The sequence below is a fragment of the Pocillopora damicornis genome, chromosome 13 (genome assembly GCF_964200805.1).
Source record: "Pocillopora damicornis chromosome 13, jaPocDami1.2, whole genome shotgun sequence".
Taxonomy (NCBI): domain Eukaryota; kingdom Metazoa; phylum Cnidaria; class Anthozoa; order Scleractinia; family Pocilloporidae; genus Pocillopora; species Pocillopora damicornis.
Window position 1 is genome coordinate 14,380,004 of NC_142682.1, and position 17,208 is coordinate 14,397,211.

Genomic DNA, 17,208 nt, shown 5'->3' on the forward strand with positions numbered 1-17,208 from the left:
TTACAAAAAAATAATGATCGAGAATTGGTAGCAAACCACAGCCCTGGGTCTGCCATTAATTTTAATCTTAAGAGAGTGCTTTAAATAGCAATTTGCCCCTGCACAAAAGAGCTATCTGTAATAAGAGGGCAAGCTTTCCTGTCTTCATTTAGAAACATACAGAAGTTATCTTCCCACAAGCTCAGGGGAAAGTGAGAGAAAATGAAACAGATAGTGACTGTGTTAATTGAGTAAATATGTAGGGGAGGATAAAAAGTAGGATATGGTCTGCACAACTCTCTCATTTTAATTTTTTTAACCTACAAAGCTAAGGCACTCATATTCTTGCCTGTGAATTACGTGGACACCGATTTATTTAACTTTCATGCATCAAAATACGAAAATGTTTTCTTCATCTATGTGCCCTAAACATTAAAGGGGAGGAGGCACGTCAAAGTAAAAACATGTATTAAAAGAGGAGAACCTCCATTCATTTTAGTCCTAATTAAGATAGGATCCTTACTTTCCCAGATTCCCACCCTTTAAAACTCACATATCTTGTGGCCAATTCCTTATAACAATGTTTTGTTTGGGTATGAGCATTTGTAAGAAATACCATGCACCATTGCTGAGCTAAAGTATTTAGCGCAATCTAGATAATATTAAATGTTACAACGTGTTAACTTACACAGCGAAATTGTATAACCACACAATTTTAAATAATAAGAAAAACGAACCTATCATGCAGAGTCCAGTGATGGTGACATTAAAAGCTTTATCTTAAATGCAACACCAGCAAGTGCAAAAGGTCATCAAAACTTGCTGTCAACGCGTGTTACGAAAATTAATGGGAGGGTTATAAAATAAATACATCCTTTGCTGACTTGCTGGTGTGTCGGCTGATAATAACTTTGGCTGAGAGATTGTCCTCAGAATTTCACATTTGCATGCGAAGCTTCGCTTCTCGGTCAAATGTTCATTTTTCGGTGACCATTAGCTGCGAACATTATCAACCGACATAACAGCCGCATGAAAGGGTTTATTTACTAAATTATTATAAGAAGAAAAGTCCTTACCAAGATGTTAATCCTTTCAACGCGAAATTATTTTATCTTCGTTATAGGATTTAAATCAGTTTCTCTCTAACCGGGGACCGGCAAAGCCTCTATGGCTTCCTCGACTGGGGCCACATCCGTAGAGCAACGACGCTGGATAGTGGTTGGCATTGCCCTTCAAAATGTTCTCACCCCGTGTCTCAGAGTCAAGGTTCAGAACGAGATGAAGCCATTTTACCAACGTCTGGTGGCAACTTTTGGAGTAGACAAACAGACCTATCCAACTCACCAAAAAACAATTCCTCCGAGCACACAGAAGTTGAATTACGAAAGTATCAACAATAACGCCGTCCTGCATAAAAACCCGCGTCATTATGACTACCGAGTAAAGGATGAAATTTCTCTGGCAAAATTGTTTATGAAACCTTTCATGGCGCATTTCAATGCATTTGATACATCCTTTGACGCTTCTGCCGCTCTTGCCGTTCTTTGTGGCGCAATACCATTCACTTCGGCGCGGCCATATGCTGAGGACGTACGTTCAAAGGTGCGCAATGAGTGGGCTCATTGTAACTTTTCCATTTGGACTGACGTTCAATACAATGATTGCTTCGATCTCATGGAGGCCCTTGTCAAAAACCTTATGCTGCTTCCAACTAATGAACTGAGTATCATGAACGAGCTTCAGCTATGGAGAAAAGGAGGTATGATAACAGCGAACAACTAAGCCACTTTTTATTTTCCTTGTGATTCAAGAGAATATAAATTACCATTATTTATGTTCAGATCCAAATATTAGGTTCGAGAAAAGGTGCAACTGCAAATACAAAAATAGTTCGTATGCCCACAGCAAGTGACGTACTTAGATCTTATTCAAATCCGCATTGATGCTTTCTTTATCCCAGTGATTCAAATGAGCACTCAGTCAGAACTCTTTTTATGATTAAAGGTCAATTTTTTTTAATTTTTACGCTCAACGGTTTTCCCGATTGAGATCCTCGTTTTAACGTTGGGTTATACTGACATTGATCCTTTCTTTCTGTCTTACACTTACTTGGTTTTTGTCAAATTTGTACAGGACTAGACATATGCCTTGGTAAACCACTAGACAACACTCTTCTCTATTTTATCCATAATGATGTCCAAAAACTTATCGATTCGTTACATCACAACGAAAAAGAACAGGATAAAAATATGAAAAGCGTCTGTTCTACTCTTGCCCTGATTAAGTCCGAGTTTGAAAGAACTATCTTTAGCCTCGAAGAGAAACAGTCAAACCTGCAAAACGTTTGTGAAGATATGAAGAAAACACAAGATTTGATTACAAGACAGATGGAAAAGAAGAACGAGGAACAAATGAACCTTTTGAAAAGCTCTGAAACGAACTGGAAGATGCGGCAAGAACAATTAGAGCTCCGCTGTAACTCACTAGAAGTTTATGCATCAGCCATGCAGAGAGATCTGGCAATACTGAAGGAAAAACTTGAACATTCATCCTTTTCAGAGGAATCGAAGGAGATTGTATTTGATGCGCCAGAACAAAGCAAATGGTTTACAGGGCGAGAAAAGGAATTATCTATTCTGGAAAAATGCTTACAATTCGAAAAAATTGGTGGGTTAAACATGGCAGCCATTTGTGGTCTTGGAGGATGCGGGAAGACCACGTTAGCATCTCACTTTGCATGGAAACGTAAAGCGGAATACGAAGGAGGGGTGTTTTGGATCTCCATGGAAGATGACCGTAGGTTTGAAAACTCTTTGAACGACCTGCCTTTGCGTTTGGGAGTGCTCGCGGACTCATTTGACCTCACGTTGTCAAAAGTGCTCAATTACCTTTCGAAAAGCAAAAAGGCATGGTTGTTGGTTCTTGACGATGTAGACCAGCTTAACATCTCCGACCAAATGCGAAAAGTTTGTTGTGGAGGATGGAGAAGGCAAGCTATTGGTCATCTGTTGCTCACGACGAGACGTAAATCGAAAGAAGTTCATGATTCCTTTGATGTAAATCCCTCCAATTGTGTGGAATTGCTTTCATTTTCAGAAGACGAAGCAGTAGGTTTTCTGGTTTCTCGAAGCGGTCTCCTTGATCCCACAGGACAAGAGAGAATATTGAAAGAACTTGTTTGTGAGCTCGGTGGTCTTCCTCTTGCCTTAGAACAAGCAGGTGCTCATATCAAAGCCCTACAATGTCCCATAAGTAAGTACTTTGAAGAGTACAAAAGCCAGCGATTAAAGTTGCTGAGCCAGCATCCAGCAAAACCATCGTCGGAGTACGAATCCAAAAGTCGACTGGCAGTACATACGACGTGGCTTATTAACTTCGAGTACGTCAAGAAGTCAACATATGGAGACGCAGCATCAAGGTTTGTAAACGTTTGTGCCTTTCTGGAGCCTCATGAAATTCAAGTGGACTTAATCGACGGCAAAGTGCTTTCCTCTGACGATAAAGTTCTAGAAAGCTCCTGTGGTCCTTTGATGAGAGATCACATCCTAGAAATCATCACAAAGTTTTCGCTATTCCAGAGAATATCCTCCACGTCACTTGGCCTACATCGTTTGGTTCAGGAAGTTATTCGAACCAGAATGACTATTGAGGAAACGGCTTCTTCAATACTGAGAGCTGTTCGACTTCTTTACAACTGCTTTCGTCGTTGCCCGTCACCGGACCAGATTATTTCAAATTTAACTTGGAAATGTAACAGAACAAGCATCTGCTTCTGTGACTGATCCTTCCTTGTTCTATGAGTGGTCAAAGTTAACCATTCATGCTTCCGAGCTGCAAAAGCATTTGAGATGCTTGCTTGATCAAGGCCACATCGCGAAGGAAGTAAAAACAGTCGTTTTAAATATTGAGACATCCCGGATCGTTTATGAAAACGCCCTGAAGCTGAGTGTGCATGGTCATCAAGAGAAAGCCAAAGAGACCGAAAGATTTGCATTTCAAATTTTGGATTTTGATGTAGGTGTGAGCAGGGTTTTTTCTAAAGAAGAACTGAGAAAGCTATTTCCCCATACTCTTCCGCTTTCTCAAATGTTTCAAAAAATCATCTTCTATTCGTCACGGCCTCCTTCAGAGAATCAAAGAACGTCTACGTTGGAAATCCAAAAGAGTGCTGAAACAGATCAAATCCGTTTGCAAGGAAACACGTTTTTTAAAGGAGGGCTCTATGAAGCGGCCATCAATTATTATACTGAAGGAATCGAGGCAATGCAGGAAGGAACCAACCCGGACCCATCCTTATTTAACAACAGAGCAACTGCATATCTTAAACTAGGAAAGTTTGAAGAATGTATTAAAGATTCAGAGGAGTATATCAGAGTTAAGCCCAACTGCTGGAAGGGATACTCTAGGAAAGCTTTGGCACTAAATGGTCTTGGGCAAAGACTTTCTGCCTTATGCTTCGCTGCTATCGCCTATCACCAGGATGGCGAATGTTGTCGTCGTTATGGGGCTTTCAAATCTGCTTTCGGAGATCTGGATGGCAAGTGGAAGATTTGTGAATCTTCGGAGGCTCTTCGCAAAGTTGTAACGCGCAGCAACAACTGCAAGTCACAACCAAAAGTGGTTCTTCTTCCAAGCGGAGAATATATGCTAGACGACTCTCCGAAACGCCACAACGCTGACACTCTCTTTCAAGCATCCATCGGTAACGCGGTGATAGCTGCTCTGGGCAACGAAGACAAGGTCACCATTTACTCTGGGAATGTGAGCATGGAAGAAGATTGCTTTTTTCGGAATATTACTCTCTCAACAGAATATACATTGGTTGCAAGCAATTGCAATGTCAAGTTTGAGAGCTGTTTCTTTTGGAGGAATGGCTCAGCCGAACCTTTAGTCCTTGTCAGTGGAACGGCAAGTTTTCTTCAATGCACAATCAAGGGTAACGGAGGTAGTGGAATAGTAGTAAAAGGTCCAAATGCTTCAGCCACGATGGTAGAATGTCATGTGACTGGAAATGGCACGATGGGATGTTATGCCTCTGGAGTTAGGGTGTTCGACAAGGGGCGTGTTGCAATTCACAGATGCCACATTCATGGAAATACAAGAGGAATCTGGGTCGATGAAGAACGAGCGGGTGTCTTAGCAAAGGAAGCCATAATAACCGACTCCGAGATTTACGACAATAAATACGAGGGAATCCTCGTAGCGGGACTTCCTCCTGAATTTACTGTTTCCCTCCCTGTGGAAATTCGTGGAAACAAGATTTTTCATAATGGTACTTTTGGTGTCCGCGTAATGTTAAACCATAATGACGTCACTTTGGAGAATAACGTGATATTTGAGAACTTTTATTGGGGAGTTTGCATCCACAGCAATTCGGGCGGTCTGTTCAAGGGAAATGAGATCTGTAACAACAAAATGGGTGGCATAATAGCCGGATTGCAAAGTCCAGGGAAAATCCCATGTGTGATAGAAAACAACTATATACATGACAACTGTGGTCCTGCTTTTCATGAGGGACTTCGCGTCTTTGAATTATATTCTTTTCCGTTGAAACTCCGAAACTTTCTTATGTGGAAAGATGCATTAAACCTCTCTGTGGGACAGCGTCCTCTTGACTTGAAAACAGTTGCTCCTGACATGGTTGCACCAGAGTTTAAGCCAAGCAATCGGTGTTCCGGAAATAATCATGGCTCAACAAATTTAACGTCACACAAACTGAGAAGATATTGTGCTTTTTGCCTTCGAAAACATGATGGATTAAAGTCTTGCAAGAGTTGCATGAGTGCAAAGTACTGTGGAAAGGAATGTCAGCAGAAACACTGGGGAAGGCACAAATACATCTGTAAGGCCACGACTGAAAGACATTCGGTGGAAATTTCTTTGCAAGTTTCTCACCCTTCCAACGTGTTCTCTGTGTCTTGGAGTCGAACCTATCCAGGTATGGAACCCTCTGGCCCTGACTATGCACCGCCTCCACCAAAAGACGGAAGTCATTTCATTGTTAAGTTGCAAACATACGAACCTACAGCTGACCCGGTAAGAGGTAACATCGAAACAAGAGGTTTTATAAGTGATGAGCAGGATCCTCACAAAGCCTCAATACGTGTGTATGATCGTAGCCGCCACCTTGATTTCATTTTTAATGGTAAACCTCAGCTGTATCACTTGATTATGGAGTGCGGAATGATGGGATTTAGTATGAGCTTCACCAAGAAACTATTCTGTTGGGCTGCATTTAAAGATTGCAAAACAGTTCGCATATTTACCCACGAATTCCCTCCAGCGCAACGGTGGTGAACATATTGGAAAGCTGTACTACACTCACCATATTTAACTAAGTGTTTGGACTCATTCACGGGAACGTTTTTACGGTACTTAAGCTAGATTGCTTTGTCTGGTGTAAGCTTAAGGATTCTCAAACGACTGATAAACTGTTAATTTTTTCAAAATGGAAACGACACCACCTTGATTAGCAAGCCTGCTACCATTTAGAAGTGGATGGACAAAACTAGCCGATGTATTTAGCTCATATCGATGAACTTGGTTACGAATATCTTATTTTTGCCTGTTAATATTTCAGAGACGTCGTTAAATTGTGCGGTATTGTATTCCGGAATAGTAATGGCGGGTTTCTCTGTGTATCGCCATGACCACGGAAACAGTCGTTAGATACATTGGATGACGTAAACTTTTCCACAAGAAGGGATTTATAAAGAAATTATTTCAATGGTATATGCTTTCATGTGCGAACACAAAAAGCGAATTGTTTAATTGGTTGCGTATACAAGGCTCCAAACGAATCCCTTGAGGTTCGCGATTACCGGAGTAGCTCTCAAGACTGCTTTTTAATAATTCCACCACAAGACGGTAAGAGAGACTGTTGGAGCTTACCGTGATCCATGACCTCGAACAATTTATGGAACATTCCACTGGAGTAAAATCGACAGTAAGTGTCGTTATTGATGAGCTAATCACCTCTGTTTAAGAAATCAAGTGTCATCAAGACAGCTGTAACCTTTAGCCAAACGACCATTATCCGAACTAAGATGTTTTGTACGGCTCAAAGACCCGCCAAACCAACCATCGAGTCGTAACGGTCGTGCTCTTCATCGATAAGATCTTCATAGCCGATCTTGAGGAAGTCACAACTCTCAATCGCTGGTGAAATGGTTATTAACAGAGCTCACCCTTGACCTGTCATTGTTGTTTTCAAACTGATTCGAACAGGTGACTAACTGAACACACACTAGCGATAAAATCCAGACTTTCTTCGAACTGGATTGAAAATAAACGCCTTCGTAACAAGGTTACACATCACATGGAAACGCTGTAAAGAACTAATTCAAAACAAGGTGGCCGAAAGGCTCCCAGGACACCATTCCTCGAGTCTTTTCGCCATAGCTGGAACAACGTTGCCGCGATTTATAGTGGGCGGAAAGGAATTAATTGATAATTTTGACATTGGTGATCTGCTCTGAGTTAAATTTGTTTTTGCTTTTTCTTTTAACACTGCAACGGTAACCGCTTCCTCCCCGCAAGCAAGTCAGGAATTAGGCCTCGACCTATTCGACCAACAATAGATAAGCGACAGACAAAGGACGTAAATAAATCAGTGGCTCTTATCGAAGTTGAGTACGTCACTAAAACAATCCAGCGGTCTCTCGATTAACTTACACAAAACAGTAAAAACAAACTTTGTAGGCACAGATTCTAGCTTCAAGTAAGTTCTTTGTCCTCTCAATGGTTTTATGAAACTGTCAGCATTAAAATGCTGACTACAAACATAAGAATGTTCGGTTAATTAAGTGTTCTATCGGCGTAGTTTAACGAGCCGTTCTTTCAATAATTTCTTGTTCAACAGCGGGAGTGAATGCCATGACAAGTTCTTGTATTCCGGTTTGGAACTTTATTTTTGCATCCAAATGCTATGCAGTGCTTAACCATACTTTAAGGCACTAAAAGATGTAAAAATTGTCAGTAAATACGAGGCAGTTCAATACCAGCAACAGAACAGATCGCCAAGCTTGGCCCGATAGCCATGTGTTGGTGTACGCCAATCGAGAGACCGCTGATTTCGCGGACTCAACTCCTGATAAGAGCCATTCTGACGTTAATGCTAAATACAACCTCACAAAATTCTGTTCAGAGACATCCAAGCCAGCCACTCTGCTAATTTGGATGTCTGTGTCAGGTTCAGAGCTGTGGAATTTTTTTTTTTCTGTTTGGCTGAGGCAAGTGCAAAGTTGCCCCTCCTTTAAACTAAGATGCAACACTTTCAGGACAGAACACCGTTTAGAATTCACTAATTATACTTCTCTTGAACTTGTGAATAGCATAGTTTTTGAAATTTTTCGATTACATTATTAAAAATGTAGTTTGGAAAATTTATTGTTTGCAGCCGGTGCGGAACTGGTGCCTGAAATCATTTTCGTTAATTAATATTATAGTAGCTCCATAATCTTTTTCTTTGCGCCCAAATTGCTCTTCATTAATCTAGAACTACTGATTTACGAACCCAAGTCTTTTCAAGGAAGTTTTTCGATGAAATAATATGTGCAGAAATTTCTGCTCAATATTACAAAAAAATGTATCAATCTTGAGGCGCTAACAAGTGGTGTGTATTTGTTTACGCGTGAAAAGGTTCCTAAACAAACTTTAAAGTTGAAAATGTGTATCAATTTGTTTCTGAAGGAAAGTAAAAGCTCCACGCTGATACACTACAGCGTTTACTAATTAATGGAAGACCTATCATGAATGAATATATATGATGAGGTGCGTTTTTTCTTATTTTACGAAGTGAAAATGGAAGGCAATAAATCAGCATATTTTACAAACAAGATCGTCAAAGTAACGATGAACAGAATTAAAATTACGCTCCCCCTTAGTCTGATCGTATCAAAAAGAAAAATACGACATACTTAATCAAAAAACATCACAATCGTGTTTATTGATACAAAAAACAAATACACTCAATTTTCTAACCAGCTTAATTTAAAATATAGTGGTGTATGTAACACGGAAAGCTACATACAGTAAATTTCAAGGAGCCTGGACCAATATTTTCACACACAAGCTGTGTGTAAATATTTCACGGTGCATAAATCACATTTAACAGTGCAGCACCACACGAACTTACATTAATATCTGACCTGCTTCTGATGTTCTACCGTACGATGTCGCAGATTACAAGAGTTATACTACACGTAGGTCTGTGATTGGCTACGATAACTCGTAACTCCACCAATCAAACGCGAAACCTAAAACAATTAACGATAAAAAAACATAATAGGAAAGAAATGCAACAGCAAACCGCTGAGGGAACACATCTCCGAAATGCACCAATCACAGCTGCTGAATAGCAGCCAAGAACAGCGAAACAGAATGCTTTCTGAAAGCAGGTTTGGACTTTTATGACACTCAATTAAATTGCTCTCTCAACAAAGAATTGTTTGTTTTTATCCAGGTTGTTACCAGCAGAAATGTTGTAGAAAAAAAGAAAGGTTCTGCTTCCCTGTACAAGATACATATAAAAATGAAGAGTGAGTCAATGAGCGAGATTTCCTAAAGTAATCATATCCAAAAAACATTTCTGGCAACCCGTACAATCTCTAACTACAGACCAATCTAAATCTTTCTTAAAGGCAAAATTCGTAGAAAATTGCGAACAAATAAGCCATAAACCATCAAATATGATACATGAACTTACAACTTTACAAATATAAATTAATAGACTTCTCTGTAATTTTCCAGGCATATTGTTCAGTTCAACCTCAAATCTCGCTGAAAAATGAGGAAACAAACGATAAAGTTATTTCTATCAATTTCATTTACTAAATTGGTGGTATTCGCCTCTTCAAATGCCGAAAATGAGCAAACGCTTAAAATGAGGAAACTGAAACGATAAAATTAGATTTCTATCAATTTTTTTACTCTAAATTCTTAGTTTTCGCCTCCTCAAATTTTTGCTTAAAAAATTTACCAATACTTAATTAAAAATAGATCTTTTGAACATTTACAACAATCAAATGCAATAAATTCTCTTTCGCATTTCCTGGTTCTAACTTCTTTTAAATTAACAAATAACAGTGAATCTCAGAGTATATTTATAAATAAAAGTTCTCACGATTAAGGGCTTCTCTGAAAACAAATTTGTTTGCTCTACACTTACACTCCCCCCCCCATTCCCCCTCCACAAACCTTATGGTTACCAATGACAACCAACAACAGGGCACCTTCTACAACGAGGAATGTTCCTCACCCCGAATGATATTTCAATACTCTCAGTTGTAGCTTGTAGAATATGAAATTAAAAAAAATGGATCGAACAACTTGAAGCAATTATCAGCAATTAGTCAACGTTTCATAATTCTAACACAAGAATGCTGTCGGGTTTTTTTTAAGTTTTTAGCTGAAATAGAAAATGGAGAATTTGACATAAATACAAGTGTTGGTTAGAATTGTTAGCTTAGCTGCATCCGCAGGCAAAAAGATGGCAATAAACTTGTTTATATTAAATATCATCAGCATATTTTACAAAAAAGATCGTCAAAGTAACGATGAACAGAATTAAAATTACGCTTCCCCTTAGTCTGATCGTATGGAAAAGAAAAATACGACAAACTTAATCAACAATCAACATCACAATCGTGTTTATTGATACAAAAAAACAGATACACTCAATTTTCTAACCAGCTTAATTTAAAATATAGTGATGTATTTCAAATAACACGGAAAGCTACATACGGTAAATTTGAAGGAGCCTGGGCCAATATTTTCACACACAAGCTGTGCGTGAATATTTCACGGTGCATAAATCACATTTAACAGTACAGCACCACACGAACTTACATTTACATTTGACCTGCTTGTGATGTTCTACCGTACGATTGCGCAGATTACAAGAGTTACACAAAGATCTGCTTTTTTCCACGGATACAATGTCACTCTCCCATGTCCTTCCTCGCATTCCAGGGGAGCCCGCGGTCATGTTTCGTACACAGTAGTTTGGGGAAGAGTCCAGATAAACCAGACCTGCTTGTGATGTTCTACCGTACGATTGCGCAGATTACAAGAGTTACACAAAGATCTGCTTTTTTCCACGGATACAATGTCACTCTCCCATGTCCTTCCTCGCATTCCAGGGGAGCCCGCCGTCATGTTTCGTACACAGTAGTTTGGGGAAGAGTCCAGATAAACCAGTTTTTTCTTTTTCTTGGTCACCAGTCTGTCTAGGTCGTTGTGGCGCTTGTGAAGCTTGCTATTCACAAATGTCACTCGAACAGCTGAGTGGTAGTTCCTTTTTAGTTCTTGTCCAACCACGTTAAAAGGGGCAAGCTCTTTCCAACACGTTTTCATATCACAGCTTCCGGTAACGCCATGGCATCTACATACTTTTCTGAACTTTGCGCGGACAACCTGGTTTGAGCAACAAAGAAAAATTAGAAAAATAAGATGTTTTTCTCGATTTCATTCATGAGTAGATCAATATTTGAACAGACTGAAGACAGTTAATCAAACCAACCTTTCTTCCTACATGATTATTGTGCAGGTTGAATGCAGTACGAGCGTCGTTTCCTTTCTCCAGTTTGTCAATAAACCGTCTCGTTTCCTTCTCCCCGAACTTGATGTCATCACTGCATCCTCCCCACTGCCAGTCGCTCTTTCCTTTTAGTTGTTCTCTTGTCTTACCGCACCTACATCCGGGTATTCTGTTCTGTCTGCACTGCATAGTTAGTTCGTGAGTTATAGCGGCTGCGCTAATGGCGTGAAGGAAAGCTGTTTCTCCAGTTGCTGCAATGAAAAATGAAACAAATCGAGGATCAGTAAGGAGATCCAAAGTTATTTCTTAATAAGTCAACAAAGGTAACAAAGGCGCAATCAACGATGGATTTATGGGGTCATGTTTTAATCCTCCTGCGTGTGCTCTGGTGATGACTTGACTGAACTAGACTGAAACAGCTATACCCATCGAGCTCTTAAACATTCCCATTCGCAATTTTCATTGAATACATGAATTATACACAAAAAGTGATCCATAGGGTACTCCGGCTATTACTTGCTAGCAAACTTCAGCTCAGCGATTCCAATGAGAAAAAAAAGTGTTTCGTGTAAGTAATTGGTTTTCAATGACCAAGCTTAAGTTGAAGATCGCTGACAATTGATATTAACAAATTTAATATTGCAACATTACCTTGGTACATCGTTGCGAAACATTCAAACCAGATGGCTTCACCTCAAGGAACATGTGCGACAGAAATACATAATGCGCATTGCAGTAAAAGAATGAGAAAAAAAGGTTTAACTCTACTTACCATGTGGCAAACTTCTTTTAAAAAAGATAGGTAACTTTTGAAACACATGCTGGTCGTGCAATGAACAATTCCAAATCTCGGCCTTAAATAACTTCTGACACTCCGCCAGTCCACGATGACCTCCCTCTTTCACAATATTCCATAGCAGATTGTAAATGCTAGACCTGTAAAGTAGCAAAACCGCTGTTAACCCTTTGGTTTGAATCATGAGCCGTTATAATTTTTTTTTTAATGATAACAATCGGCCATAAAGTTTTCTAGGTTGTAGAGAGAGTAACCTCTTCATCCACACTACCAGTTACTGATAAAAAAGTGTGCAATCTGTGTTGAATAAGGAAGCATTTTCGCTTTTTATAAGCAGATTGTTTTTTTTTCTTAATTTATCGCTAGTCATATTCAAACTAATAGTGCAGTAAGTTTCGCGTGCTATAATCATGCACGTGCGTGGAAATCGAAGCAAAGATAGGTATACTTTGCTCGGATGTTATCGTATGTTTGAAAAATGAAACTTACTTTTTAGCTTTGCTGTATCCTTGATGAGAATGAGGAAACGTTAATAGGGCCACTAACATCACAAGACAGAGCTTCATCATGAACGTTCACTAAATGTTCTCTTGTTGCGAGCTCTACTCATAATAAAATGATTTTCATGGAAGCCTTTATATACTAGTGACACGTAGTAAGATTATTCATGGACATGCTAATTAATTATCCTCGCGAGACTAGGTGTGATTTATTTCCAGTTTTATTACAGAGGTGAGATTTTTTCGGATAATAACTTGGAAAACAATTGGTGTGTAACTTAATCTGAATTTGACAAAGAAAAGTTTGTTTATGAGTTTTATCAAATGTTTTTTTTTCATTCCGTTTCGAGCGTAATCGTCTTTTTAAAAGATAAATGAGCGGTGCCCGATAATTTATCACTAACCTCAGACGTGAAATTCTCGTGCGCGCACATTTCCAGGTAAAAATGGGCGGTTATTTTTATATGCACTTTCAACTAGAGACTTGCAGAGAGGTTAACAGATGAAACCTGTACTTTTGTGCCTTACACGAGCCTAGGAAGCTCTAGACACGCAAACAGGTGCGATACCTCTTCATAAGCATCGTGTTAAAAACGAAGTGCAACACCAAAAAAAAAAACTCAACGTTCTCTTTTTGTGATGTGCTTGTTATATTAAGGTGTTAGCCTTAACCGTTATCAATGACTTTAAATATGTGTAAATCATATATGTAAACTGCGGTTTAAGAAATGAATATAGAAGCGATCTTCACAGCAGCGAACACTTCTTACGAGCACTGCACCAGTATCATGGCAGAGGTCATGCGTTCAAATCCCGTACAGACCCGAAATTTTTTTCAAGTCTTATTTTCAGTACTGCGAAAGTAGTGTTCATCATGCCGAATTCACTTCTTAAAACCACAGTTCACCGATATGATTTTTATATATTCACAGTTATTGAATCATCACTACACGGGTTTATTAGGGAACAACATAATGACCACCTCTCAGGCCTTATTTTCAATACTGCTTAAGTAATGTTCATAACTGCGAAGATCGCTTTCATATTCACGTCTTTATCCGCAGTTCAAATATGCCTTTCATATATTCACAGTCGTTTATTCACCACTTCACGGGTTTATTTGGAACCAACATAATGACCTGCTCCCAGTTGCAAGTTTGCTCGTTAGTTCAGTTGGTAGAGCAGTGCACTGGTATTGCAAAGGTCATGGGTTCAAATCCCGTACAAGGATGAATTTTTTTCAGGCCTTATTTTCACTACTGCGTAAGTAGTGTTCATCACTTCGAAGATCGCTTTCAACTTCGTTACTTAACCGTTATGTTAGAGGTTTATTCAATGAAATGTTAGTAACTTTTTATTGTAACCAAATGTCTGTAGATCTCATTTTTAGAATAAGCAAACAATAATGCAATAGTGAAAAAGTCTTTTGTTTTTGACTTTATTATTCGGAAAATCACACCTCTAAAAGTCAAGCGTGAATATCACACCTAGTCAAGCGTGGATGTAGTTCAATTCAAGTTGTTTCGCGTGCGAAGGAGTGTTCTTTTGTTTTTCCTAAGAACGTTTTTTCTCTTCATGTTTTCTTTAGTTTTCGAACATTGTTTCCGAATCCTGCCCCTGCGATTTCCCTTGTCGTTTGCCCCCTAAATAAACTGCACGGATGTCTTTATGAGATGAGCTTTGTTCTCGCTCAACTAATTAATTTGTGCGAAGAAACTCTTTAATGAGCAAAGGGGTAAGTTTCTAAAGAAACTGTGGTGCTGCGTCGGTGGGAGAGTATAGTATAGTAAATTAGCCACCGTAAAGAGTAAAAAAGCTAAAGCTAGCTTTTTTACTCTTTACGGTGGCTTATTTACGTTTTCAACCCAGTTGTTAACACTAAATTACCTGTTTAAATGAGCGATTGTTTGGTTGGAACTGAGAGTTGAGAAAAGCATGTGAGCTGCCGTTGAGGATTAAATGGTCATTACTGTAAGGCCCATGTCAAACAAACCGCTAATTTGAAAGGAACAGGTCTTCTTAGTTTCTTCATGAAATATGACGTCAACAAGTGAGGCTTACCCTCGCTCACCTTTCCCCAGACTTTTTGGCAAACAAAGAGGTGCGAGTCAACGCTTAGGGACTAGGCCTTTCCAGTTGAAAGGCACCGTACCGCACCTGTATTGTTGCATGCCCAGTAGAAATTTCTGCGCAAAATTCAGCTGAATTCATAGGATTGTTCTACCATTGACTTTTGCATAAGCTAATTGCAGGCTGTACGAGTTTTAACGAGCAAATTCAGTATAATTTTTATCCCTAACATAACACCAGAGCAACACTGACAGCAACGGTTAGATTTTTTATTACTTCAATGATTACGATATCTCTTACATAAACTGTTAACTTCATAGCAAGAGTAACTCTTCATGTAGGAGGAATCTTTTATGAGCCTCACTACAGAAGTTTCCGTTAAGGAAAATCGAGTGTCGACTAAAACCAAGGATTGCTTTCAGTTGCAGACCGGGATTATACTGGGTATGCTACACGTAGGTCTGTGATTGGCTACGATAACTAGTGCCACCCTCTCCACCAATCAAACGTGAAACTTAAAACAATTAACGAGAAAAAAAATATAACAGGAAAGAAATGCAACAGCGCACCGCTGAGGGAACACATCCCCGAAATGCACCAATCACAGCTGCTGAATAGCAGCCAAGAACAACGGAACAGAATGCTTTCTGAAAGCAGGTTTGGATTTTACGACACTCAATTAAATTGCACTCTTCGACAAAGAATTATTTGTTTCCAAACAGGTTGTTACCAGCAGAAATGCTATCGTGAAAAAAAAAAAAAAAAGTTCTGCTTCCCTATACAAGATACATATAACAATGAAGAGCGAGTCAGTAAGCGAGATTTCCTAAAGTAATCATATCCAAAAAACATTTCTGACAACCTGTACAATCTTCAACTACAGACCAATCTAAATCTTTCAACACTTAAAGACAAAATTCGTAGAAAATTGCGGAAAAATAAGCCATAAACCATCAAATATGATACATGAACTTAAAACTTTATAAATATAAATTAATAGACTTCTCTGTAATTTTCTAGGCATATTGTTCAGTTCAACCTCAAATCTCGCTGAAAAATGAGGAAACAAACGATAAAGTTATTTCATAACTTTATACTATCAATTTCATCTACTAAATTGATGGTATTCGCCTCTTCAAATGCTGAAAATGAGCAAACGCTTAGAATGAGGAAACTGAAACAATAAAATTAGATTTCTATCAATTTTTTTAAAACTAAATTCTTAGTATTCGCCTCCTCAAATTTTTGCTTTAAGAATTTACCAATACATAATTAACGATAGATCTTTTGAACATTTACAATAATCAAATGCAATAAATTCTCTTTTGCTTTTTTTAAATTAGCAAATAACAGTGAATCTCAGAGTATATTTATAAATAAAAGTTCTCACGATTAAGGGCCTCTCTGAAAACAAATTTGTTTGCTTTACACTTACACTTACCCCCCCCCCCCATTCCCACTCCACAAACCTTATGGTTACCAATGACAACCAACTACAAGGCACCTTCTACAACAAGGAATGTTCCCGACCCAAATGATATTTCAATACTCTCAGTTGTAGCTTGCAGAATATGAAATTATAAAAATTGATTGAACAACTTGGAACAATTATCAGCAATTAGTCAAAGTTTCACAATTCTAACACAAGAATGCTGTCGGGTTTTTTAAGTATTTAGCTGAAATAGAAAATGGGAAATTTGACATATATACAAGTGTTGGTTAGAATTGTTAGCTTAGCTGCATCCACAGCTGAAAAAGAGACACTAACGACGAAAAAAAATAATAGAAAATTGAATAATAAAGAAAGTACGAAAGAAACAGTCAAACAAAACCAGACCAGCCAAACAAGCCAAGCATAGGACTCCTTCTCTCTGGAGGAAACAGCCACTTAAAATCAGACTAGGCAAACGCAATTCTTTTTTGTACATGTCTGCTTCAAATCTTTGCAAGGATTATGTCAAAAGAATTCTTGAACTAGATAAATAAGATCCTTTCTTGAATAAAGTTCTTTAAAATCTTGCAACCTTTACGTTTTGATAGTTACCTTCTATTTTCTGTTTGTTTGTATAAATGATACCTTTTTTCTTTTTTTTCAAGGAAGTCAGATAAAACCATATTGATTAATTTTCTCACGGTATTAAATCACTGAGGAGTTCTAGGCAAAACAATTTAAGCATGGTGAATACAGATGAAAAAAAAAAAGAAAAAGAAAAAGAAAAAGAAAAAGAAAAAGAAAAAGAAAAAGAAAAAGAAAAAGAAAAAGAAAAAGAAAAAGAAAAAGAAAAAGAAAAAAAAAATGGATCAGCTTTGACACTCTTCCCTTC

The 17,208-nt window shown here is 38.5% G+C and overlaps 1 protein-coding gene and 1 non-coding gene across 2 annotated transcripts; one reads left to right on the forward strand and one right to left on the reverse strand.

The window, feature by feature from the left end:
• Positions 1-1,146: 1,146 nt before the first annotated feature.
• Positions 1,147-8,810, forward strand: LOC113680518 (uncharacterized). Its single transcript, XR_016182333.1, has 2 exons — positions 1,147-1,738; positions 2,113-8,810. It is a non-coding gene; the product is annotated as an uncharacterized LOC113680518 (transcript).
• A 1,943-nt stretch (positions 8,811-10,753) lies between these two features.
• Positions 10,754-12,880, reverse strand: LOC113680459 (protein Wnt-8b). The gene is made up of 5 exons (XM_089191310.1): positions 12,804-12,880; positions 12,291-12,505; positions 11,501-11,769; positions 11,011-11,394; positions 10,754-10,840 (listed from the first exon to the last, which is right to left on the reverse strand). The coding sequence occupies exons 1-5, from the start codon at positions 12,878-12,880 to the stop codon at positions 10,754-10,756; spliced, it is 1,032 nt and encodes a 343-aa protein (XP_089047436.1).
• Positions 12,881-17,208: the final 4,328 nt, after the last annotated feature.

Coding starts and splice junctions, on each gene's coding strand:
- LOC113680459 (XM_089191310.1), bottom strand. CDS start 12,880: ATGAAGCTCTGTCTTGTGATGTTAGTGGCCCTATTAACGTTTCCTCAT. Junction 12,506..12,803: donor GGATACAGCAAAGCTAAAAA/GTAAGTTTCATT, acceptor AAAAAAATTATA/ACGGCTCATGATTCAAACCA. Junction 10,841..11,010: donor CGGTAGAACATCACAAGCAG/GTCTGGTTTATC, acceptor CATCACAAGCAG/GTCAAATGTAAATGTAAGTT.